The following is a 26,277-nucleotide window of genomic DNA, read 5'->3' as shown; positions in this document are numbered from 1 at the left end:
ACTTTGCCATCATGGATGGCATTCTCTCATTTAATTAACAACCATACAACTAGTTCTGCTTACTTATCAGCTTGATCCTAAAATATGCTTATTGATGCATTCTACCTTTTTAAACTGTCATGAAAACTGTCATCTTTGACCTATTGGCTTAACGAGTGTAGTTTAGTATCATGATGTGGGTAAGCAAAAGCTAACTGCCTGATTGTCAATGAAATGGGATAGTCTGTGAAAATAGTTGCATTTTACAAAGCACCATACAGATTTATCATGAACTAGTAATAAATTTAAGTAGACCATCTGTAAGAAAGCTTTTACTTCTCACCTCACCTCACCAGAAATGTGACATTCCAAGGCACTCATACCCCAACTATTGCAGTATTAGGACAAGAAAGGGCTGTGTAACCATTGGAATTACATAAAGCTTTTGTGAGAATTTATTATAGAAAGCTTTGGTTTATGTATATTTATATAAAACTTTAGTGAGAAAAACATACATGTTCCAGTAAGCAGTCCCAGATTAAGCAGATGAACCACGTCATGAAAAGGGGCCAAGAGACAGTTATTAATCAGCCCTGGAATATATTTAGGGCTTTTGCTTAGTGCTTGTGACCTGAATGTTTTACACATTTATAATTGAGGAGAAAGCAGCAATAGCTTACTTTGCCATCAGATTCTATTTATTTACCTGATAGCATAACATTATAGAAATGTTGCTTCTTCTCTAAAGGGCTGATTCTAGTAGAATGAAGGAATGACAGTCTGATGTCAGACATCCTACAGTACAGGTGACGATACAGAAATCTCTGGTAGACAACTGGCTTAAGTTATTTGTCAGGTTCCTAAGTACTTGATCTTTTTTTTTTCCTGCCCCAATTTGATACAGATTGTAGCTTACAGCAACTGGTAGTTTAATGTGGAAAGAGGTACACATAAATAATATAGATTCGAAATGCCAAGTTCAGATTTAAAATGTGATTTTAGGGGGAGGGAGGACAGAACTCCTTTACCATTCATGCCTTTCGATCATTTTTAAGAATATTAGCAGCACATAGAACAGCAGCCCAGACAGCATCCGACCACATTGATTTCCAAAACCAATGTAACTCCAGTTTTTCCCTCCTTGTCTTTGATGCCTCTCTTCTGCTCTAGTATGAGCAGGAAATTACTAAACTGAAGGAGCGCCTGAGAGTGTCCAGCCGGCGCCTTGAGGAATATGAGCGTCGCTTGCTGGTGCAGGAGCAGCAGATGCAGAAGCTGCTGCTGGAATACAAGGCCAGGCTGGAGGACAGCGAGGAGCGCCTGCGCAGGCAGCAGGAGGAGAAGGACAGCCAGATGAAAAGCATCATCAGCAGGTCAGACCATCACCTGTGGTGGATGGGGGCCAGTTAGGACACAAAGGGATCGAAAGATGATCCAAAGAATCCTGAAGTAGTGGCAGCAAAAGCCACTTCAGTTCTACATTAGCTCTGTGGTACTTCGTGTGGATATGGTGAATGACTGTATCTCTTAAAATTTTCTAAATGTGACACCTTCATACCCTTCCTTGAAGATGGAGGTAGCCTTTTTCTCTTTCATCATAATAATTTGAAAAAGTAAAAATGTTGCAAATCACTTGATAGGTCTTAGTATTCAATGTCCAAGAGTCAGTTTATTTCTCATGAGTCTAGAGACATGGAAGGACATTATCAACGGATATCTTTAGGGCCAGAGAGAGAGTGCCAAGGATGTCAAGGGAGATTAAGGGAGGGGTCAGTTATACCAAACACTTGCATAACACTTAACTGTGGGCCAGGCACTTTACAAATAATAATTGGTTTGATCTAAATAAAAATGCTTTATGCCAACCTTGGAGGCAGGAATTATTTTCATTTTACAAATAAAGAAACAGGTTCCAAAGCCATGAAGTCACCTGCCCAAGGTCACTTAGTGGAGCAACCAGGGTTTGAAGGCAGGCATTCAGGCTCCAGAGCCCATGCTCATAACCACTGTGCTTCACTATTGTCAAATGCTATACAGAGAGGTCAAGCAAAATAAAGACAGAAAAGGTTTGTTGTTTCAGAAATATGGAGAGAGTTAGCAGTCTTCGAGCCATTTCATGGAGTTCAGTGTCGGTGGGTTAAGATGTGAACAGTGCCTGAGAAAGAAAGCAGGCCTACTAAGTGTAGCACATTCTGAGAAACTCAGCTATGCAGGGAGAGAAGGGACAGCTGTCACAAGGGAACTTGAAATTTTTTTTTTAAGAGTTTATTTATTCATGAGAGACATGGAAAGACAGAGGCAGAGACACAGGCAGAGGGAGAAGCAAGCTCCATGCAGGGAGCCCAATGCAGGACTCAATCCCAGGATGACCTGGGCCAAAGGCAGGCGCTCAACCACTAGCCACCCAGGTGTCCCAGGGAACTTGAGATTAAGAGAGAGTTATTTGTTTCCTTCTAGTTGGCTTGGTAGTTTACAATGAAATAAGCTGGGCCGGGGTTAGAATCTGACAGAGGAGAGGGAGGAAATGACTATGGGGATTCTGTCCCAGAGGAGATAAAAATGCATGGGATCTGGTCTCAGGCAGAGAGGTCAGCCTTGGATGTCTCCTTCCAAGGTGGGAAAGAAGAAAGCAACCATGATTATGGACCTCTCGTTGGGAAGGAATGGAAATGTGGACTCTGCCAAGTTGGGTTTCTTGTCCCCTACATCAGCTGGCCTCTTTTTGACATCCTCACTGTCTCCTTGCTGCCACGTTCTAGGCTGATGGCTGTGGAAGAGGAACTGAAGAAGGATCATGCTGAGATGCAAGCAGTTATTGATGCAAAGCAAAAAATAATCGATGCACAGGTGAGCAGGCCTTGAATCTGGTAGAAAGCACTTGTTCATAATAACTGTTCAATTTCCTGACTTCTGACCTTTGGAAATGCCAAGGCATGTACTGCAAAATGGGTCATTGGAAAGTTCGCAGCATTACCTTTTGAAGATTAAAAGAGTTTCTATGTGACCTGTATTAATTTTCCTTTCTTTTACTGGTGACAAGTCTGTTAACCCAGCAAAGTACTAGCGTGCTCAGTGCAGTTGCTTGACAAATCTCAACCTAGTGCATGATGGGGTTTCCTTCTTTCCTTACGGAAAGGAGGGCATTCTCTAGGTACCTGTGAAAAGTACACCGCATGTGTCTGGCTTGTGACCTCCACTGACCATTGCTTGGCTGTGATGTTCACGGTCTTGTTAGTCACGTTCACTGTGCCGTCGACCTCTAGCCCCACATACTAGGGAAAAACAGGGTTGTGGAAGGTACCTTTCCTTGCTGTTCTTTTGGTTCAGGGTTTGATGGTGATGCCTGGGATTTGCGTGGCTGCCCTTCTTTATTGGCACTGTGCTTAGAGAGCCTCTTAGCCCTGATGAAATCAGAACCTGGGCCCCTGCTCACCATAGCTTATAGCTTATACCTCTGACACTAATGGTGGGGTGCCTGCCAAGAGCACCTCACAGGGACACATCAGCGATCAGAGCAAAATCCAGGAAGCAGGAGACATCGCCAATTTGGGTTTCATTTTATCATTGCAAAATATGGTTGTATTTTTTAGAACAAAACAAATAACAAAAGGCAGGTGCAGTTTTGATAGAGTGGCTGGTCTAGTCACCAAATATATCCCCTTCCTGAAGACAACCAGCCCATACGGGTTTACATTTCTCATCTTTAAAGACCTTATCATATTCCTAAACTATGAAATAAAACTGGGAGCAAGAACTTTATGTTCTACTCTCCTCTCTGCATATCAGCCAGGGGACCGTCTATGTCGGAGCTCCCAGGATTCTTAAGCATGCACTTAACACCCCCTGTCTAGTTTCCTGACAGGGTTAATGTGGGATGGGGTTTATTTTTCAGAGGAGTTGGGAGTGAGGCTGAAAGCAGAGCGGTGGAAGGAGGCTTCCTGGGCCCCGTGCTCCACAGACACACCCAGCGTGGAAGCCAGTGTGAGCTGTGACGCTCTCATCAGCGTCGCTCCTGGAATATTTTCGACTCTGTAGTTTCTGGATATTTGGACCTCATAAGAATCAGAAGAAAGGTCTGCTGTAATTATCTGACTTGGTCCTTTTTTTAAACCTTTCTAGGTGTCCCCAGGGTGGGTGAAGAAGGGGTAGTGGAGATAAGGCTGTCTTGCCATACATACTGTAAAAATTCACCCCAGAGCCTTTGGAGATATAGCCTGGATACAGAAAGCAATTTAGTCAGGAAAACCACTGTTAATAAGTTTCCACTTCGTGGATTTTCAGTGTGACAAAATAATGCAGGAAGAGTTCTATTAATAACCACACTGGGAGAGATTTTGGTTCTGATGAGATAAAGCAGACCATTTTTATAATTCCAGCTGGTCTAAAACTGTGTCAATCTTAAGTAGAGGAAGCTTGAGTGTGTCACAATTGTGGATCTGTGCATAGAGCATTTCCCTTTTCTCAGTTGCTTGTCAAGACAGCCTCATTAGCTTCTGACGATTTCTACCCACTCCCACTCCCTGTCTTGACATTGAGGGCAAGACAACCGTGTGTGAAGCAGGAGTCAGGCATGGCTGGTGAAAACAAGGAAGGAAATAGGATCTATCAGGCCTCAAAAGCTCTGGAAAGTGAGGACCTTCTCTCATTTAACCAGGAGGCTGTCGCTGCTCAGGGATGGGTGAAATGTGATCCTCAGATCATTAGTCAGTGTCAGCTGGTGGTCTGGCTAAACTAGACATTTTGGGTCCATACCTCAAGACAGTGGTTTTCAAATGCTTGGATTCCGTGGACTATGTTGGTCAAAACAGAAGAGCCTTCCATAGATCACTTTCCAGCTGCTTATACTGACCATTACCAGCAAGGACCACTGTCAGCTCATGGATGAAATCACACTGAAGCTAGCCAACTGTAGTAAATTACCTTTTCAAACAAGCATTACTATACTGCATGCTTTCTACCAGAGGCCCACCATGGGTCCCTGAGAATACTTGGAGAATCCACTAGATCATATTTTGAAACCCAGTGTACCATGTGTATAGCACAAATCATAAACACGAAAGCTAATTTTTAAAAAAAGATTATAACCTCCAATTCCAGCTATTGTCTTACTGATACATTAAAATCTTATTATAGCAAAAGACTTTGAACATCTTTGGGCATCCTTTGTAATGAATGACTTTTTATATCAGGTCCTTTCCTTTGTAGGGATAAATCTTACATCATAAGTGTCTGATGGAGCAGAGCAGCCCTTCTGGCATCATTTAATAGAATGTGCATAAGTTTGGGGTGAAAGCTTCTCAGTGAGATAGCCCATACTTTTAGGTCTCTGGCATCTTCCTTGGTGCCACTGGTAGTGGAAAATATTTCTGAAACAAATACAGTTGCTTTCCTTATATTAGAGTTGAGCCCAACATTTCCCAAAGCACTAAAGGTCCGGTGCCCAATGAACTGGTTCTCATCTGTGTCAGCAGTCCTATGTCCCTATGGGCAAGACTCGTCCCTGAAGTCAGCCTCTAGATCTCCTGGAGTTTATGCTATGAGGCCTGGCCTCGGTCAGCCACTTTCTAACTGGCACTACAGGAGGATGAACATTTCACGGGTCAGGGCAGAACCACCTGACTTGAACCTTGTAGCACAGCCGTGGGGATCCTGGTGATGGAATTAAGGAAACATTTCTTAAGCATCAAACCAGGGACTGTGCCACTTTCACCACCACCACCACCCCCCGCCCAGGATCTCTCCATGTGACTCAGATGGAGAACAGAGAAGGGTTCCTCCTATGAGAAGCAAGCAGCTGCCTAGTTACTGTTGCAAGTGATATCTCCGCTGTGTTAAATTACAGGTCATAAATGGAGATGAGATTATTCAAACAGGCAAGTAAACCCGGTCCATTCTCTAGCTGAGCAGTTCCCAGCCCTGGCCCGATACACTGGCCTCCTACACATTCCAGCTCCTGCACTCTCCACACTGGAAATCCTTCCTGTCAGGCGTGGATTGCTTTGCCTCTCAACCCAGGCAGAATCAAAATGTCAGAGCATCTTTTGCCAACTGAACTTGACTTTCAAAAGTCCCTATTTGATTATTTTTCTATTACTTTTTGTTTTATTTTTGAGAAGTTGGCAGTGGGGGGAATTACAAAAGGGGATTTGTCCACTTGGAAACTTTCAGCTGTTCAGCAGGGGGGTTATTTGGCTTCAGCTGTTACTCTTATAGGAAATAAATCATTGCAATCATTCTTAGCCTTCTTTTTTGACCCTTTAAGAATCAAACAACTTTTTACAAATGCCAAAAAAAATTTTTTTTGGATAAACCTACATTCCTTTGTGTTGGGCCTTTATAATTTATCCTAATACTGAAATTTCTTTTTTTAATCATTTTAAGATATTACCAGTTTCTCTGTTCAGAGACTATTCTTAACCGGGGGGGGGGGGGGGGGTGGGCAGGGGGAGAAACATCATCATTGGCCCCTACTCCTTGTCTCCTGAGAACCACTGCCCAGTCCTTACCTACCAGCTTTTTAAAGATCCATACTTGTTATCCCAGTAAACTCCATTGGCTATCATTTTTTTAATTACTATTTTTAAGCCTCAGAGATCTTTCTTTCGTTGAATTTTGCCAACCTTTAAAATGAGTTACCATCCCAAAATAAAAAGTATCTTATACTAGATGAATGCTTGCCAAGTAATGCTGATTTTATGTATGTTACCACCTGGGACCTCCATCAGGGAAAAGGAGGACATTTTTTTTTTTAATGCTAATAACAAGAGGTTTTTCTCATACTTTTGAAACTGCTAGCCCTGCTGCTCCATCCCACTCCCAAAGTAGGAGATTAAAGGGGAGCATTACTTGATGCTCTTGTCTGTTATACTTTTGCCTCCAGCATCCCCCAGGTCAGTAGAGGGCAGTGGTCCTCACTTGGTCCCCCTTTCAGCCCCCCTCCTGGCCATGCGTTTCCCAACAGAGTGTCCCGACATAGCCCTGGGTGCCTGCTGTCCCTTAGGAAAAAGCAGCATCCAACCCTCAGCCCTTTCTGTCCTCTCTGCACCTCACCTTGACCGGCCTTACCACGCTTTTCGCAGGGTAAATTCAGACACTCCCAGAGAAGGAAGGCTCCTTTTGGCTTTGGGGGTTGTTCCTCAGGTGTTTTTTTCTTTTTAATTTCACGGATGTAGGTGAAGACCACCCCTCTCAATGTTAGCCTCTTTCCTGAAAAGTGACAACAGCATGTTGGAAAGGAATGATCTCCCTACCTGCTGAAACTAAGATTAGGGTTTCTCCTAATCTTTGTGACACTGATAATATTTTGACGGAATGATTTTTTTCTCAAAGTCAGATGAGCCTACTTTCCTTAAAATTGCCATATTTTGGCGGGGGATGGCCCTTTTTTCCGTCTTGGTTTTTTTTTTTTTTTTTTTTTTTTTTTGGTGTGTGTGTTTATTCAGCAATCTTTGGTACCAAAATAATGGTTCTAAGGCATTTTTTCCCCCGAGAGACTCAAAAGTAAATTGAAAACAATCTCCTTATTGGGTAGCTTTCCTGGAGTAACTCTGAGCTGGAATGAGTCTAGGAGCTTGTGTTCTCTGTTTGTTTTCATGTGTTATGTTTATGGCATCCCCCTTCGGCCACATCTCCCTTCCCATATTCAAATGACCCCTTGGTCTGAGCTTCTGGCTGCTTTTTCCCCTCTTGCTGTTGCATCCTCACTTTGTTGGTGACTATAAACTGCCACCATGTATTGTTTTAATTTTGAGCACAATGTGAATTATTTCCAAATGTGACTGATGTGCCCTCTTTAGGGGCTGAGAACCCATAGAGCACATGCACTTTTCCTCTGTGAAATGAAACCTCTGGTGCTTCTTTCTTTGCCACCTGATTTCTATGTTTTAATTTTAACCCAAAGCACTTAATACTATTAGGCAGCTTGACACCCTTGTTGCAGTCTGAAGTAACACACGGTGTCTTTTTCACATTGTCCTAGTATCCAAAGGGATAATTAATAACTGGTCCTGCTGTGCTGAAAGGAAAAAAAGAGAGAGAAAATAAACACAGACAGACCCATTGGGCTCAGGGGAAGCTAAACCTGAGTAGTGTGCAGAAAGAGGCAGAGACGTTCCATTTGTCTGGGAAGCATCATGCGTACTGCTGTTTGATAGAAAGCATTAGAACAGTCATCCAGTGGAGAATTACCATGTGATTTCCCGCACATAGCCTGCATAAAGCCCTGCTTGGTGTGTTGCAGGAAAAACGAATCGTGTCCCTGGATTCGGCCAACACCAGACTGATGAGCGCACTGACCCAAGTGAAGGAGCGGTACAGCATGCAGGTCCGCAATGGCATCTCCCCCACCAACCCCACCAAGCTTTCCATCACGGAGAATGGTGAATTCAAAAACAGCAGCTGCTGACGGGCCCTGTGAACACACAGACTGTGGGAAGAGACAGAAGGAAACGTCCCCATTCTCCTGTCTGCAGCCCTCTCCCCAACCCCACCAGGTTTACAGAACTTGGCTACTTCAGAACAGCAGAGTGGCGAGAAAGTCTCGAATGAAGAAAGGAACCTTGTCTTTCAGGGCATAAGGCTAAGACTTCTAAGGTCAATGCTTCCCCCCACCCCCCATGTCTCTATGTACATAGGGAACTTAGTTCTGGGCCATGTACAGAAAATACCACTGTAATATACCAAAAGGAAGTTAATAATGTAGATTACCTTTTTAATTATTACTATTTTTATTATCGTTTTCCTCTTGTTAAAGCACTGCAGTTGTTAGAGGAGGAAAAGGTAGGAAGAATGTGTGAGTGAGAAGTGAGCCCAGGGGCTCAGTAGGTCGAGGCCACATGTCTATCTGATAGAAGCACATGGAGTGCAATAGGACATCGTCAGAATGAATTTTTCAGGGATTCATCTGCCAGTCTAAAAACCCCGCTCTGGCCCCCTTGCCCTTTAGGAGAACATGCAGACACCAAGAACCAAACAAAACATTTGATCCCATTGATCAGCCAAGACTGGTTCTGAATGGACAGCTAATCTGATTTGAGGATACACTGTTTCAGAAGACACAGATAAGAGCTGGTGCATCAAAACTGGACTCTAGGAGTGGTTTCTATTGAACTCCTGTTAATGTTTATTTCCTTCTGTCTAGAGCAGATGGGAATTGCCCATTTTAGGTAGGGGGCTTTTTTTTAACCCCAGTTGTAATAAAGGGTGTTCTTTTTCCTCTTTAGAGTTTACAGAACTATAAATATTTGTGTCTCTGCATACCATCTTCATCTTCACACACCCGCTGCCCTTTCCTCCCCCATGGTGGGAGCAGTCTTCACCAACAGGGTTTTACTCTCCCCTGGAGAGGTTGTCCAAATATGCTGTCCATAAGCCATCCAAAATAAACACCCTTTCTTCCACATAGAAAAGGGCTAATCATACCATAGCAGGAATCTCTGAATATTTCCTATTTACAAAAAAAAACCAAAAAACAAACAAAAAAAACTTTTCTATTTGTAACTTCTAATTTTTGTTTGGGATAAAGATTTCATCCATTGTACTAGCAAATCTCTGGGCAGGGTACTTTTATCTCAGTCTTTAGCTTTTAAATGGCTTCTTCTCCTAATTCCCTCACAAAAATTTGGAAAGGAAATCCAGATCTGAAGAAGCATGGCTCTCTCAAAAGTCATGATTACTCTTCCAAAAAAAGAAAACTGAAAGTGCAGGGGCCATGCATTCCAGTTGTTACTCCCATGCTCTTCGTAGATTTGGCAATAATGACTCAGTTTCACCAACTGTCATCTTTGGCTTTATTGTAGGACAGAAACAGTTGTGGAAGCTAATTTACTTCCTTTATTCCAGAGGTGTGAAATGTCATCTTGAAAGCAAACTTGATTATCAGAAATATAGAATGTTACGTGTTAAAACAGACATTATATATACAAATATATATACATATATACTCACACATATGTACATACAACTGCACAAATAGGAAAAGTTCATGCCTTCTCTGCTGTCAGATATAATGTTAAAAGGGTTTTGAATCTCTTTAAGCAAGATCTAAGCAGTTCTTTGTCCTGAGAAAGCAACATTTCTCAAATGAGTTAATGGTGTTTATTTTAAATTATAAACTTTAAGGAAATTCAGAAAAAAAAAAAAAAAAAAAAGGAAAGGAAAGGAAAAAGGGAGAGGAGGAAAAAGAAAAAGACCTAAGGGAGCCCTAAACATAGAGTGAGTGTTTCTACATAATAGAATATTGTAAGGAAACGAGAACATTGATCCTGTCCTCCTTGGGTGAAGCCCAGACTTGGCATCTGTGTGAACAGCCTCTCTTTCATGGCGCCTGGACCTCTTGAGTGCTGCCCCCTCTCGGGTGGATCTCTGTATTGGACTCTGCATCATACAAGCTCCCAACGGCCCCCAACCCACAACCTTTTGAAACACTTCCTACATAATCTTCTCGTTCTGCCAGTCAGAGATGTGAAACAGGCTGCTCATCGTGCTTACCTGGTTTTTGTGCCCTCCTATTTTGGCACTTGGTTATTTTCTTGGCCCTTTGTGGTGGTTTTACAAATTCTTACCTCTTCCCTCTAAGCTTAGGGCACATCATGGTCAAGATCACTTACTTTAATAGGAAAACCACCCTACAAATGCTAAAGTTGCGTCCTTTGTTGGCCTGGGAGTATAAACATAGATGGCCTCCTTTAGAGCGATTCCCAGCTCCAGCCACCTTTAATCCATTCTCTGCAAAAGCCTTCCATTGTGCAGTAGAAGCCTGGTAAAACAGTTGGTTTCGGCGGCCTTAAAAGTATGTAACTTGGCTGATGTCCTCCATTCAGGTTTGGAAGCTCTGAAGTTATGGTTATGGGTTACAGAGGCCTGATAAGCTTACCTATACTGGGAGGTTGGGGGAGACACAAAAATATCAAATGTGCTTTTGATGGCTGCATAGATCTTGTTGACATTGTGGGAGCTCTTTAGAGGGCTGCCTTCTTTGGAAGACTGAATGCCCAAAATGTTTGGAAACATTATGTTAATCTTGAATGCAGAGAAAAGAGTAAGAAAATCAAGTTAGAAGTAAGCTAGAAGTTCAGATTTGTTGACATATATTAGATTATCCTTTGAGCCTTGTTCCTATCCAAATATTTTTCTGAGTATTTCTTTAGAGAAGCTGCAATCTATACAACTTATTCTGAAAGATTTTTTTAAGTGTGGAAGACTGCAGCAAACAGCTGATCATTTTTATGGAGGTATTGCTTAATTTGGCTTCTCTTCAGCCCAAATAACTACATAGGGTATGTTCTGTGGAGCAGAGGGCATAATGGAAGAAAGGCAGGTGGATTAAGATAGCCATGGCTTGGACTCTCCCTTCCACCCACATATCACCATACTGCAGGCTGCAGCCTGGACCGCAATCAAACAGAATTTGGGGTTCAGGGGTAGTGCTTGTCAAGTGCTTGTCTAAGCTGATGGCCAGACTTAGCTGTTAACAAAGACAATGTGGATGGGATCTAGGAATTAAGGAAAGAGCTTTCATTCTCGCTTTTTGTATCACTGAGCAACAGGCTTTCTGGGCCAAAGCAGCAGAAAGAGTGACATTTCCATCAGGTCCTCATGTTCCCAGAGTCTCTATAGTATATACAGTGTAGGAGATGACACATAGTAACTAAAACAAGCCCTTGAGCATCTCCCATGTTCCAGGTGCTCTCACCAAGGTGCCATCGGAGTCCAGGGTGGCCTGTCCATAAGGAGAATGTGATAGACTGGGCTCATTGTGCTCTTAGAACTTCTTGTGTTCACTCAGTATCAAGTTGGTCACAGGTCGCTTTCTCTGGTCTGCTGCCACCTTTCCCTATGATGGTGTTGGACAGTGAAAGAAAAAGCAGGAGTGTCTGTCTCTGACTGCTGTATGACCTTGAGAATTAGCTGGACTTTAAAGCTTTCCAGATCTTATTCGACCTCAGCCTTCGTTTATGGATCTGTGGTTCTTCTGGCTCCAAGCTCTGACTATGTCCTCAGAGGTAGAAAGCAGTTCTTTTTCAGAAACCACAGAGCAAGACAGTAGCCATCAAGTGAGTTTGCATTAGTATTTGCTTTGACTTCTACCTTGATTAAATTCTAGTTATCTCCAGTTCGGAGTTCCTGAGAAGGCTGGTTGTGGGACAACTTGAGGAAGGAATCCTCTTTGGGATACCTTTAGTCGCATGTGACCTTGAGCTGAGTCTGGACACCAGACTAGACTTATTGCTGAGCCTGGCCCAGCAGCTCCTGAGTCCGTGCCACTGCTTCAGTGTATTGTCAATGACCCCCATGGGGGCCACCTTCTCCTGCAGATTGTGGAAACCTTTAAAAGGGTCTTCTCCATTCCCCCTCCCCTTCTCAAGTCATGTGTGAAATCTGCTGCTTGCCCCAACAGTAAATAGTTGCCTTCCCACCCTCTACCTGAGGGCCAAGAATTTGGGATACTTTGTTTCTATCAATGTGTCAATTGGAAGAACCTATTTTACTAGTCTTACAAAAGCGAGATGTGTTGGTGTGTCGAATTTTTAATTAGAACCCCTTTCCATGTTCCAGTGATTGTTATTAGTTCTAGAAGCATTATCTTATTGTCGTGACCCAGTTATGAATTCCCTTGAGGTTAGGAAGGACAAAAGTGATGAAATTTGCATGAGACAGAATACCTTATGAAGATTGAAAGAACGTGAGGAAGATACATGATCCAAACAGGGACTAATGCACAGCAGCCTTCTCAATAGCCCAAAGGTTCAAGGAAATGGGATTTATATCGTTTGTCAGATCTTAAAATACATAGATTAGTGGAAAGGTAGTCTCTGTAGACAACACATGTGCACCCACATAAAACACAATTCCTAGGGCCTCCTTTTTCTGAATGCTAATCCATCTTGCAGAACAGTGATTTCCAGACTTTCTTGAGCTTTTTAGATTTTATGCTCTTACTTGTTAGATGTTATGACCATGGTCTGTTCCTCTTTAAAATGTACCATATGTGTTATATGTTATATGTATATATAAGTTAAAGTGACTTGAAATTGATTTGGTCTGACATTGTCTCAAGAATCCTAGATAGGATCACTGATGCCATGCGGGTCATAGAAAGAAAGCTGAATGTCACTGATCTGAGAGTAGGATCCAGAAAGAAGGAGCTTTGGTTCCTGGGCAGTTAATCCTCAGGTGTTTGAGTAAGCAAGCTGGCAAGACTTGGCAAACACAGCAAGCCACCCCAGGAAAGCAAAGTGGCCGTTTTGCCTGTGTCTCAGCCTGCATTTTTCATTTCCTACTCCTGTCTCATTTTTCCTTCAAATGCCCTCCTTTTTCACTAGGAAATGTTTTAGTTTGGGACCTAAAACCAGATTTATCTGTTGTTGTAAAAGATTTCCAAGGAAGCTGTGGTTTAGGGGCCTCCATCCTCTGTGGGAGGGGGTTCAAATGTTCATGTATAAATACTGTATTTTTGTCATTTTTAAACTCCCAAGGGAGAAATTTCAGTTCCCAGTTCACCAAAAGGTTAAATACTAATTGACTCAATAACCACTATCCTGCAGAAAAGTGGAAATAATTAGTAAAGGTTAAATTTTGACTGGTGCTTAGATATTTCTTAGTTACATTAAAATTAACCCAGGCGGACAGCAGCACACTAACCTAAATCACACCTGTGAGGAATTTACCTGCTAAATTTGATTTTGTTTTTCATCTCCAGGGCCTTAATAAGAATGTGTTAACACACATGACTATTTTACAATAATAGCTCTAAATAATTTATTTTTTATTTCAAGAAAGAGAAATACACCTTAGAAAAACAAAACCCAAGATTTTATTTTATTTTTAAAGCCATATTTTTGTGCTGGTAGCACTTAGATTGTTCCGTATGTGAGATCCATATCTGCATTTCATTACCTGGGTTTGTTCTAAAGAAGATTTATTTTTGTTCTGTGAATAATTTTTGATGGTTCTTGTACATGTACAGATATAGATACGTTTGAGGTCTTTTATTGATATTCCTACAAAGAATACAAATAAACTTTAACTTTAAACATTTCAGACTAAAGTTGCTACTGTATTTGACATATTTACCACCTTACTTCTAGCATGTATCTGGGTGATTAGAACACAGGAGAAAAACCAGAAAGGAAATGTATGCAGGAACATTCTTCTGAGGTTTTATATATAATTTTTCCTAATTGACAGGTGAAAAATATTTAGCTGTAGTAGGACAGGTAGCTCGCATTAGTATGTTGTACTGTGACAATGCCCTCAGAGAGCTCCTCATTCTGGAGACCTTGAAATCTCTTCAGTAGTTAATGGCTCATAGGGGAAGTGCCCTTCACTTCTTTGGAAGTGTGGCCTCTCTTAATTCCCCAGGTAGATTAATGGGGTTTGTTTCAGGATTCTTGTTGCTTTCATTGGGGGTTTTTTGTTCTGGTTTGCTTGTCATTCTCCAGGTTACTGTTCACAGATGCCTCCATGTGCTTCTGTTTACCTATCTCGTTCCATAAGATCCAGGAATGCCAGGTTTTTCTCCTCCCAGATAGTTTTCTTTTGTGCTGGGCGTGGATCTGAACTTCTGTCAGTTAGCCTCTATCTGGAGTTATTGCTAAAAGCCTGGAACAAATGTAGAGTCTGATCTACTAGGAATTTAAAGACTAAAATTGACTCCAAATCCAGAGAAGACAGAAGCAGACTCCAGATCAGTCGACGTGGGCTATTTTTTGTTTACTTCGAAGCCAACCCATTTCAATCTGAATTGCTCACGACCTAATGTAAGCTTTAAGACTTCTTGGATCTGAAACATCAAAAAGAAAGAAACCACCATTGTGATCTTGTGACCTCCTAGTCTCAGCTGCCTGCCTTTTGTCCTTAGCACCTTCCCTAGTGGGAAAGCGCATAAATGAGTTTTGTTAGAATACTCTGACTGCCACCGTGCAGCACCACCCCCACCGCACACACACACAGCCCCAGGGTCGAGGGGCAGGGGAGTCTGGTGACAAAAGGAACAAAAACAAATGGCTTAACCGGTGCTCCTCAATCCTGTTTCTCAGAATCACTATCAAACTTTGAAATCAGAAAAGAGGGCGGATGCCTCTTGAGCTCTGACCAATTAACTATCTCTCTATGGATTGGGGTTGAGCTCTTTTTTCCACTTCCCTAGGGGCTTCTCCCTGCAGTTGGAGGGTGAGCTCTGAGCTCTGTGTGTGTGCCACAGTGTTTCTCTGGCCCTGGCCCTGGGGTAAGTTGGCTGCAGGTGTTTCCTCACCTCCTGTTTGGAATTTAAAATGCTGCTAAAACTAGTAATATATACTCTACCTTCCTGCACACACACACACACACACACACACACACACACACATTGTCCCCACCTTTTCCATCCTGTAAATCTGTGCAGTAGAAATCCTCTCCATTAGTAGGGAATAGATACGTCCTCACAAAGATGGAAAACCCTGTTTTGACTCCCCCATTTCCCATTATTGGCTTTACCTTAAACCAGAAGGAAGATGGTTTCTGATTTGGCTCCCCCAACCACCCCAAAAAAAAAGGGTCCTTGACTTTTGAAAACCTAATACTCAGCACTACAGTCTTATTACTTGAACTTATGCTAAAAAAAAAAAAAAAAAAAAAAAAAAAAAAAAAAAAGGTCAGATACTGAATTGCATCAGTTCCACCTGTTCTTTCAATAGCAAAATGCACCGAAGTTTCCAATTCCTCTCCCCAGGCCCCAGCAGGCCAGTGCACGTACGTACGTGGGTGAGCATGCATGTACGTGCGCGTGCGCGCGCGCGCACACACACACACACACACACACACACACTACTGTTCTTTCCAGACACTTGAGTTTGTGAGATTTTAGAATAAGTTGCCTGGGTGCTATTTCTTTGGCCTGTGAGTAAGTGGCAGTAAGCTACCAGATAAATGCCAGTCTGTTTTCTTGTCTGTAACATTATGATTGGACCTATATAAGGAACTCTCCAGCTCTGACATCTTATGATTATTATCTGGCATGACGGCAAAATGTGCCCTTCGGCCACATTTCAAAATCAGTTTGAGACTTCTGTTGCAATATTTAGGAACAATTCTTTCTCTTTACAACGTCCCATCTTATAATCTTCTAAAAGAACAGGGTGGTGGTTGGGAGCCTGGAACAAATGTATATTCAGAAAAATAATAATGTTGAAAGTAACAGCTGATGTTTGCATTTACCGAGCACTTACTACATGCTAATTTTTGCTAAGCACTTTACATGGAATATTTCATTTAATCATAATACTAACCATGTGAGTTAGGTTTTCTTGGCTCTAATTCATGAGGAAACCGATAGAAAGACTAGGTTACTTGCTCAAGGTCACAGAACGAATAAATAGAATGGCAAGACCCTAATTCAGGTCCTTCTGACTATGCTGTCTTGATTTAAAAAAAAAAAAAAAATTAGGAACAAAACGTTAGAATTAGAAAAAGATCTGAAAGTCTCAGCAACACACCAGCCTGTTATCATGAGCCAGAGTGACGGCAATAGGAACAGATGAGCTAATTTTCCAAAGCTTTTTCTCTAGGTATACTGGTTCCCACAGTATTGCCCTGCATTGTCAAGTCATCTGACCGGTCAACATCAGAAGTGGTCTGAAGTCTCACCTCACTCAAAAATTGCTCTTTCATATCCTGTGGGTCCAGCAGAGCTGGGATGGTAAAATCTGCTTTCAGGATTCCAAAGAGTTGCCCTGAAAAAGCAAGTGCTGTCAGGTTCAGTGAAAATGATCCTATCACCATTTGGAAACTTTAAGGTCTTAGCACTCAGGCTTGCCCCCAGTGGCTACAACAGATGCTACTTGGTGACTTAGGATTTCCAAAAGGAGGAAGCAAGCAGCTGCTGAGCAGGAGAATGCTCAGCCACAGTCGGCCCAGCCAGCCAGCGCGGACAGGAAAGAGCCTCCCGAAGGCTGTGGGCAGTGCCAGCTCCGCCCCACACCCTGGCCACCCGCAGGCCATTATTTTCTGTCTCTTCTGTATTTTCCTCCTCCTTTTAACCTATTAAGTAGATACTCCACATCACGCTGGAAATATTCACTTCTCCCTGGACCCACATTTTAAAGGCTAACTTTACCCCAGAAAACTCTAAGTAGGTTCCCTGAGCCTATAAACAAGCTCAGCCTTGGGCCGCGAGCCACTGTACTCATCGCAGGGAAGCAGCCTTTGCTGGGACTCCTTCGTATAGCACTTCAGAGTTGATAGGGCACCTTTGCAGCAGTACGTCGGGGCTCGCCACAACCCTACGGTGTGGGCAGGGTAGTTTATACCACCCTCCTCGTGCAGAGGAGAAAGAGGAGATGCTGAGGTGAGGGGATTTCTCCCCAAGCTTTCGCAGTTGTCGGGGAGCCAACTCCAGGCTCCTCGGCCTTGTCCCTGCTCCTGTGCCCCTCCCGACGTTTATGCCGTTCCACGCGAGGATCTGGAGCGCCCTGCGCTGTGAGGGGCTGCCCTGCCCAACTTTAACTGCTCCCCTGTCAGGAGTGGGAGCCCGGGAGCCCGGGAGCCCGGTCACCAGGAGGCCTTACCTGATGTGGGAGTTGGGCCGGTTTCTGTAGACTCCGGGTGTTCGGTCGAGCTCAAATGTTGGGCCCGAGTGGCGGTGGCTGAACTTCCCGTGTCGCCACCGGTCCCTTCGGTGGTCACAGCTGCAGGAGTCCCTGCACACAGCCGGGAGCAAGGTGGTCTGAGACTGGGGACAGCCCCCACGCGAGGGGACGGGCGTGGGCAGCCCCTGCTCCGCACACTGGGGCTGCAGGAGCCAGCCTGTCGGGGAAGCTCGGTCGGGCCAAACCTCGTCACCCGCCCCGTGAGCTACCACACTGTGGTCCTCACAGTGACACTCCCTCACCTCAGGATTCTTGGCCCCTGGGCGACACGAGACTTCTTCCCAGGAGAGAGTGTTTTCTCTCAGGAGGCCCTACCGCACGGGGCCCGATGCCCTGATGTCTGCCAGCTTCGCACAGCCCCCACCGTGGCAGCCAGGGACCCCCGACACTCCCATCAAGAGGTGGCACTCCAAAACCCAGGCAGCCTCCCCTCAGCGCCTGCCGTGCCCCCTGTGGCCGCCCGTCTCTCCAAGCGCAGCAACCCTGCGTACCCCTGGCGGCTCCCTTCCCCGCTTCATGTTCAGTCCCCAAAATCCCATTGGTGCCCCACAGGTGTCACTTTTTTTCCTTCCAAATATGGAAATAGCCATATTGCTTTTGTGGTATGTATTGTAAAATACTTAAACAAAACTACCACGTCCCCTGACCTAGGGACAGCGGCCGTTCACAGTTTGCTCTAGAATATTCTTCACGGGCAGCCCTGATGGCCCAGCGAGCAGTTTAGCCCCGCCTTCAGCCCAGGGCGTGATCCTGGAGACCCGGGATCGAGTCCCACGTCAGGCTCCCTGCATGGAGCCTGCTTCTCCCTCTGCCTGTGTCTCTGCCTCTCTCTCTCTCTCTCTTTGTGTCTCTTATGGATAAATAAAATCTTTATGTGTGTGTATATATATATATAATATTCTTCACACACATGAGTTTTTTCATTTGAATGAGTAAAGATCTACCTCATTCTCTCTAAAGGCCGCCCAGTATTTCATGGAATGTACCCTAACTTATTAAAACCCATCTGCCAGCTTTCTAGAAGACATTAGATTGCCTCCTGTTCTCACTGTCAGAAGCAACGCTGCGATAAACGGCCCTGGGAGTGGAGGACGCAGAAGTGTGCGTGCACCTTGTACTCTTGCTTCTTAATGAAGTTCCCCATCTCAGAACTGACAGGCTGCCAGAAGGGTAGCACCACTTTACTGTCCCATCCAGTGTCTGGGATCGCTGATTTTCCCACATTCTCCTCAGCATTCTCACCCCCTTAAGTCTTTGCCAAACTAGTAGGTAAAAATATTATTTTAAGGGACACCTGGGTGGCTGTCGGTTAAGCATCTGATTTGATTTCAGCTCAGGTCATGATCTTCAGAGTCTTGAGATGGAGCCCACGGTGGGCATGGAGCTTGCTGAAGAGTCTCTCTCTCCCTCTCCCTCTGGCCCTGCCACCCCCCCAAAAAAATTTATTTTGTAGATGCAACGTGCTTTTAGTTTGTATTTCTGTAATTCAATGAACAAAGCTGAGCATTTTTAAATATGTGTATTTATACTTCCTCAATTACTGTCACTTGTAAACGATGTAAAGCCACTTGCCTGGCGTCCCCGTCACACTGCTGGCCTGCTGCCCTCGGCCTGAGTCCCGCGTCCTGCCCGGTGCAACAGCCTCTCCGCTCACCTGCCCTTCCTGCCTCTCTGCTCCTGGTCGGCCTCCCCTCCAAACGCCCTCTTCTCACCCCCCCCCCCCCCCCCCCCCCCCCGCAAAGCACTGTCCATTTCTTTAGTGAGATGAATAAATTTATAAAACCCAGAAACACAGAACAGGAGAAACACTCATAGCCTCCTCACCTGAATAGAACCTGAATGAACATTTTCACATATTTCCTTCCAGCCTTTTCTTCTAAGCAGGGGAGGGGGGGGCTGGTTCCTGTCAGTATTGGCGTGAATGGTGAGCCGTGCCTTTTCACACACAGCGGCCCTTCCTTATAACCACCAGGCCTCTGAACCACAGCGCTGAGCGCTTGGCTCCCTTGCTGAAATCAGCCTTGACGCCTCTATGGACCACAGGGTCACATCCTCCAGACTCTGCCCCTCCACCCCTCTTCCCTTGCCACTCCCTTCCCAAATCTGTGGCCAATACTCTGGTCACATCAGACCGCTTGTCCTCCCCAAACCGCACACTTGCTCTTCTACTTGTCTTTGCCTATGCTGTTCCCTCTGCCGGGGGAAAATGTGCTGGTGTTGCTGCCTGAAATCCTCCACGGAAGTTTTGTCCAATGACCACCACCTTTCCAGGCGGAGTGAACGGGTCGCCATCCTGCCAGGGCTCTCGGTTCACACTTCTGGCTCAGCCCACAGCACGCTGTTGTCTTAGTCCCTGTTAGGCTAAGCTCTTTTAGAAACAGGAAACGGGCCGTGCTCATCTTGATATCCACACTTCAGGGCCTTTTGCAAAACCAGTCCTCAGGAAGTGATTGTGGAATGAAATCATCCACCAATGTGTAAATCACTATTCCAGGCCCAGAAAGACACAAAGAGGCATACGATTAGCCCCTGCCCTGTGCGATGCCTCAATCTCAATAATTCATAATCTGATCTTTCATAATCATTTATAATCGATAAAGTGAGACGAGACCAGCCCTGCCTTTTGAGTAAGGACAGAGGCAGGAGATAGAATCACTAAACATTTCACTAATGAATTGACATTACAATGGTACTAACTGCCAGACGCCGGGCACTGAAAACTACTTCACGACACTGATATTTTTCTTGACTTTAAAAATGAGAAAAACGAAATTCTGAGAAGTTAGGAAACTTGCCCGGGGCCACGCAGTAAGTAGCGGAGTAACTTGGTCATCAAACTCCTACAGCCAAAACAGACCGCTTCTCTCCGAGACCGCGCCCTAAATCCTCCGGCGGCGTGAGGGCGAGCTGGCGCCGGCTGCACAGGCTCCCCGGCCAGTGTCCCGGGCTGCAGCCGGGCAGGGAAGCTGTGGCCCAGCACACGACCCGACCCGCGGCCTCAGTGCCCCCAGGGGGAGCGGGCGCTGGGGCCCGGCCGGCGTGGCGTCCCCAGGCCCAGCGAGCCGGGGGGCCCCTGTTTCCGCCCGGCCAGCTGCCAGCGGTCTTCCCCGCCCTGCCGCCGCGCATGAGCCCGAGGGCCTCGAGGTGCTCTCTCCGGTCCCCGGGGAGCCGCCGGGAGGCTGGAGGTGCCACCTTCCAGGGGGTAGCTGAGAGGTGGAGCGGGGGGGGGGGGGGGGGGGGGGCGCCTCCTGCAGAGTCGCGGGCCTGCCCTGGGTAACGGGGCCCAGGGACACGGGGACAGGGGCAAGGCTGGAAGCGGAGGTCAGAGCAGCCCCGGGCCCCGCGTGAGGACAGGGAGGAGGGTGTCCGGGGGACCAGCTGGGCTCGGCCACAGGACAGTTACCTGCAGGCTCCGGGCCCTTCCCCGCGGGGCTAGGGGTCCCCGGGACACGCGGCCTGGGCTGGGGTGGGGGGGCTGAGCTCGGCGGCAGGGACCAGGGCTCACGAGGGGGCCCCTGTGCCCAGGACCCTGGCAAGGCCAGGGCCCCGGGACAAGGACGCCGACAGGTGGTGGCCAGCGGCCGAGGCAGGACGCGCAGAGTGGTGACCTGGCCGGCGGGGCATCAGCAGCGGGGAACCGGCGCGGCCTCCTCGGCTCCCGGGCCCGGCCGTGGCCTGCGGTTCTCCCAGGCCTGGCCCTGCCCACCCAGTGCCCACTGGGGTGAGCCGGGCCTGGGGCAGCCAGGCAGGGGCCAGGCTAGACCTTAGATGGGAAGCAGATGACAGAGGTCACCAGCTTCTGAACCAAATCTGCCCACAGGCCCAGGCCCAGACCCTGGTGCTGTTGCCTTCAGGATGAGGCCACGTTCCTTTTTTTTTTTTTTTTTTAAGATTCCATCCATTCATTCTTGAGAGACACAGAGAGAGGCAGAGACAGAGAAGCAGGCTCCCCGCAGGGAGCCTGACACGGGACCGATCCCAGGACCCCAGGACCACCACCCAAGCCAAAGGCAGACACCCAACCATTGAGCCACCCAGGTGCTGTGAGGCCCCATTCCCTTACAGCTCACAGGAGGTTCCCTTGCCGATCCAGGTGTCCCCACTCAGGGTCAAGCACCCATCCCACCTACAGTTCTGACCTGTAATCCCCCACTCCCCTTTGCAAACTCCTCCTCATTGTCCTAAACAAGCACAGAATCACCTCCTCCAGGAAATCCAGATCATCACAGGGACTGGGACACTCCGATGTCCCTACCATGCCTGTGCCTTTACACACAACACCAACTGGCAGGGTCTTGGGCTCCTTGAGAGTGGCCCCTGATTTTTCTTTGGGCCCCCAGAATATATATGAAGCCCTTGTGTGACTATGAGCAACTCCTCTAGCTTCTCTGTGTCCTCAGAAAAGGCAATAATGCCTTTGTCAGACTTGGGAACCTGGAAGGAAGCCAGGAGAAGTGTGTTTTATCCTCAGTTACCCTGCTTAGCTTCAGAACTCTTGGGAAGCAAAATGAGGTAATAGCTGCAAAGATGTTTCAGGAATTTAAAAATGCTATAAGAATGTAATCACTGTCGTTGCCAACATGTCCTCCCACTTAGTCCCAACAACGCATCCCACATCTCTCCATCCAGAAGAGCCCGAAATCACAAGGGATTTGACAAGCACCTCTCTGGGGTTTCCCTCTCTGGATGCCAAACCCTCCAAGGACTCTCTGATGAGGTCTCGGGAACACTGCCCAGCGTCTCCCCCTCTGTCTCCCAGGCCAGCCCTCATCACCACACAGGGGGCCACACAGCCTCTCTGGAGCCTCTTGACTCTGGGGCTGCAAGTTAGTGGTCCAATCTAAGGGGTGGGGTTGACGGTGACGGAGTCCCCTTCTCCACCCCCAGCTGGTCCTGCAGGGGGCCGGCGGCTGGGCTGGGCAATCCTCTTCTGGGGGGATCCGATGGGGCCCACCACATGCTACAGCACCTTGCAGACCCTGGATGGAGGCCCTGGCACCCAGCTGAGAACAGGTCCAAAGCACCTACATGGAATAGGAAGCAGGGATATACTTGGCCTGAGCGTGGGCTCCATAGTCACATCTGAGGAGGGACCGATAAAGGATGGATAAAGAGCAGCGGACTCCCGGTGCCCGATGGAGGGGTCTGCAAGGAAATACGGAGAGTGGTGAGGGCAGGGCTGACATGGGACAAAGCGCCCCCAGGTCTGTGTCACCTAAGGTCTCAGCAGCCGCCCAGCCCAACCCCTTCCACACACCTGCGTGTGCCAATCACAGGTGGGGCCTTGCGTGGTCTTTAATCCTCGAGGGAGCCCTGCCTGGGAGGAGCCATCCTTCCTGCTTTACAGATTAGGATCACAGTTCTCATCAAATCCAAAACGTGAAAAGAAACAGCCAAGAACAGGCAAATCCACAGAGACAGGAAGTGCATTAGCAGCTGCTGGGCTGAGGGTGGGGCAACATGGGGAGTGACCCCTCAAGGGTAAGGAGTTCCATTTTGGGGTGATAAAAATGTCCTAAAGTTAGATAGCAGTGATGCTTGCACACCCCTGTAATGCCTAAAATGCACTGGGTCAGACACTTCGAAGGGGTGATTTTTAAGGTATGTGGACTCAATAAGATACATCTCAATAAAGCTATTGCCAAAAAATAGAAAGAAAGAAGGCTAGCAAGGAAGGAAGGAGAGAAGCAAGAGGAAAGAGAGAAAGAGGAGAGAGAGTGGACTGAAGGAAGGGAAAAAAAGAAAGAGACAAAGAGAAGAGAGAAGGAAAGGGCAAGGCAGGATGCGGCCTTATGCAGAGGACATGCTATACCCAGGACCCAGAATAACCAGCAGGCCTCTGGCTCCCATGACTTACAGTGAAGCAGTGACCAGAGCTATATCTGCTGGGTGCTTCCTGGGTGCCAGGCGTCTAACTGGCTCCTTTACATACATTCGCATTCAGGCTCTGAAGCCCTCCTAGCAGGTGGGTATCACCAATACCATTTTGTTAAGTATATGTTCCAGAAGAGGAAGAAGAGGCTCAGAGATGCCCTGTACCCTATTTCTAGCGAGTGATAGACTGTCTGATTCCCAAGTGCTGCTTCAAACCCCGCATCACCCCTGAACTGACCGCCGTTGCTAACAGCTAATGCCCTAAGATTCGATGGGGCCCATTCCATTCTTTAAAGCTCCCTCCGAATTAAGAGAAAGCCTGTTCCCCTTACCCGAGAGTCTGGGAGTCCAGGAGTGCTTCCCGGGGTCTAACCTCGGTGCCTCCCGCTGCCCGGTCACCCCAGGTCCCGTCCCAGTCTAGCATCGTGAGCCTGGGGCCCGCGGGGACCGGCTGTCACGTACCGTAGAAGCAGATGAAGGGTTTCAGGGAAGAGCAGTCCAGGGAATAAACCCGGGGGGAGTAGCGCGCGTAGGTGCGGAGCCCCGCGCACAGTCCGGTCCCCAACTGGGGCACCTGGAGCCAGGCGGGGATGCTGGACCCCAGGTCGCTGGACCAGCTCAGGGCCCCGGAGGCCGCGTTGAAGTAGAGGCCAATCCAGGCCTCGGTCTCACTCGTGATGGATTTCAGGGCCTCCTTGGCTGCCGGGTCCGCCACCAGCTGCAGGTCGGCCAGGTCCGTGTGGTGCCTGCGACAGTACAGCAGCGCCGCCCGCCACGTCACCTCGTGGTCAAACCGCGTGAAGGTTTGTTGGCCGATGTGCACCGCGGCTGGGGACCAAGAACAGGAGCCCGCAGGCTGAGGCCCTGGACCTCTGGCGGCCCGGCCTCATCGCCGCCCTGGCACTGAGCGCTGGTCGGCTCGGCCCTGGCCCCGGGCCCTGGGCGCCAGGTCCCATGGGACCCCTGATCCTCAAGGACCAGATACCCCCTGGGAGAACACAGGGGCTGTCGTGGCAGCAGCCGGGAGCAAGGGCATTAGGAAAAGCAGGGGTGAGGAGCTCTCCTCGTGGCCAAAGACCTTATAAGCGGAGTCTATGTCTCAGTTCCATCATCTGGGCCATGGGGAGAACAGTATCCCCCAAGTGAATCCTCCCTAAGTGAATTTAAAGACTTAAATGAAACCACGTAAATGAATGGTTTCACCAGCGCGTGCAAATAATTAGCACTTAATTAAATGGTAGTTAAACTTTGTGGGGACGTGATGAGGAAGACAGGATAATCCTGGTTTAGAGGCAGCCTCATTTGTGATTTCCAGGAGCTGTGCCTCTGGTGCTGGTTCCCAGGAGGCTCCTGGGCTGGGACAGAATAGAGTATGTGATTTTCCTCTTAGCAGGGGAGCCAGGGAGAAAAGAAGAGCCTGGTGAGGGCCAGACGTGCCAGACCCAAGGCAGGGTGGGCCCATCCCCCGGGGCCCTGACTCCCAGGGGCGCTCAGACAGCCCAGGACTGTGCCCGAGGCTGGCCTGGGCCAACCCTCACTGCCGCCCACCCTGCCCCTCCCCACTCCTGTCTCATCTGTAGCACACGGGCCCACACATCTGGTTCCAAACAACGGAGGTTGGGAAAGGATGTGGAGCGAGATCCCGGGGGACCCATTCCTGAGAGCTGCTGAAGGAACCACCTTTATTTGCAGAACAGAGCTGCATCCTCAGATTCAAATAGGGCCTCCCAAACTCTCACGTGCACCCATTCATCTAAGCCCGTCAAGATTTGCCTGATATTTCCCTAAGCTTCCTTATCTAAACTGATTTTTTAAAGATTTGTTTATTTATTCATGAGAGACACAGAGAGAGAAGGCAGAGACACAGGCAGAGGGAGAGGCAGGCACCTCGCAGGGAGCCCGATGCGGGACTTGATCCCGGATCCTGGGATCAGGCCCTGAGCCAAAGGCAGACACCCAACCGCTGAGCCACCCGGGCGTCCCTCTAAACTGATTTTTTAAAGCTACCTTCTATTAAGCAACAAGTAGTCCTTGCCCCGAGCTGTGCTGTGGCATGCGTCACCTGTTCAAATCCTCACTCTCACCCTGAGAGGCAGGGGTTATTAACCTCATTTTACAGGTGGGGAGAGGAGGCTCGGGTCAGGGATGACTCGCCCGAACTCATGCCATATAAACGGCAAGACGAGGTTCAGACAAGGTCCGCCTGCCCTGGAAGCCCGGGCACCTTCTCTCCACAGCCCCATGGTCCATAGCAGGCAGAAAACCAACTCTAGAAAGCAGGTGGAGGGAGGAGTTTCTATTTCCTTTGTCATGAATTCTTTACACCAGATGCAGCCCAGGCCATAAACATCACTGTCTGGTTGACGACCTTGGGCAAGTCCCCTCCCTGTCCGAATAATAAAATAATAAATAATAATCAGAATACTCTCTCTCTCAAATAAATAAATGAAACCTTTAAAAAAAAGTTGAGGGGGGCAGCCCGGGTGGCTCAGTGGTTTAGCACTACCTGTGGCCCAGGGCGTGATCCTGGGGACCCAGGGTTGAGTGCCACATGGGGCTCCCTGCATGGAGCCTGCTTCTCCCTCTGCCTGTGTGTGTGTCTCTCTCTCTCTCTCTCTCTGTGTCTCTCATGAATAAATAAATAAAATCTTTTTAAAAAATTAAAAAATAAAAAAGGTTGGCAGGGGGTGGGCAGTGCCTGAGTGGCTCAGACAGTTAAGCATCTGACTTTAACTCAGGTCATGATCTCTGATCTCAGGTCCTAGGACAGAATCCCCACGTCAGGCTCCACGCTCGACGA

At 47.3% G+C, this 26,277-nt stretch overlaps 2 protein-coding genes across 11 annotated transcripts in view; one reads left to right on the top strand and one right to left on the bottom strand.

Annotated features, from left to right (window-relative positions):
* RASAL2 (RAS protein activator like 2) overlaps nt 1-14,019 on the top strand; it is a 347,984-nt gene extending 333,965 nt beyond the window's left edge. For 7 of the 10 annotated variants that reach the window (XM_038542403.1, XM_038542406.1, XM_038542402.1 and 4 more), the window contains 4 exons: nt 1,150-1,352; nt 2,739-2,826; nt 5,822-5,852; nt 8,219-14,019. In XM_038542403.1, the coding sequence (XP_038398331.1) occupies nt 1,150-1,352; nt 2,739-2,826; nt 5,822-5,852; nt 8,219-8,361 (465 nt within the window). In that variant the 3' untranslated portion in view covers nt 8,362-14,019. The remainder of the gene's footprint in view (nt 1-1,149; nt 1,353-2,738; nt 2,827-5,821; nt 5,853-8,218) is intronic. The other 3 variants (XM_038542405.1, XM_038542404.1, XM_038542401.1) reach the window with 1 other exon arrangement.
* On the bottom strand, nt 13,980-25,720 carry LOC111096926 (putative C-type lectin domain family 20 member A). The gene is made up of 6 exons (XM_038541799.1): nt 25,702-25,720; nt 23,940-24,305; nt 22,632-22,748; nt 17,523-17,654; nt 16,603-16,688; nt 13,980-14,761 (listed from the first exon to the last, which is right to left on the bottom strand). The coding sequence occupies exons 1-6, from the start codon at nt 25,718-25,720 to the stop codon at nt 14,681-14,683; spliced, it is 801 nt and encodes a 266-aa protein (XP_038397727.1). The 3' UTR covers nt 13,980-14,680.
* Nucleotides 25,721-26,277: the final 557 nt, after the last annotated feature.

The sequence above is a fragment of the Canis lupus genome, chromosome 7, assembly GCF_011100685.1.
Source record: "Canis lupus familiaris isolate Mischka breed German Shepherd chromosome 7, alternate assembly UU_Cfam_GSD_1.0, whole genome shotgun sequence".
Classification (NCBI taxonomy): Eukaryota; Metazoa; Chordata; class Mammalia; order Carnivora; family Canidae; genus Canis; species Canis lupus.
This window is presented reverse-complemented; position numbering and strand designations above follow the sequence as displayed.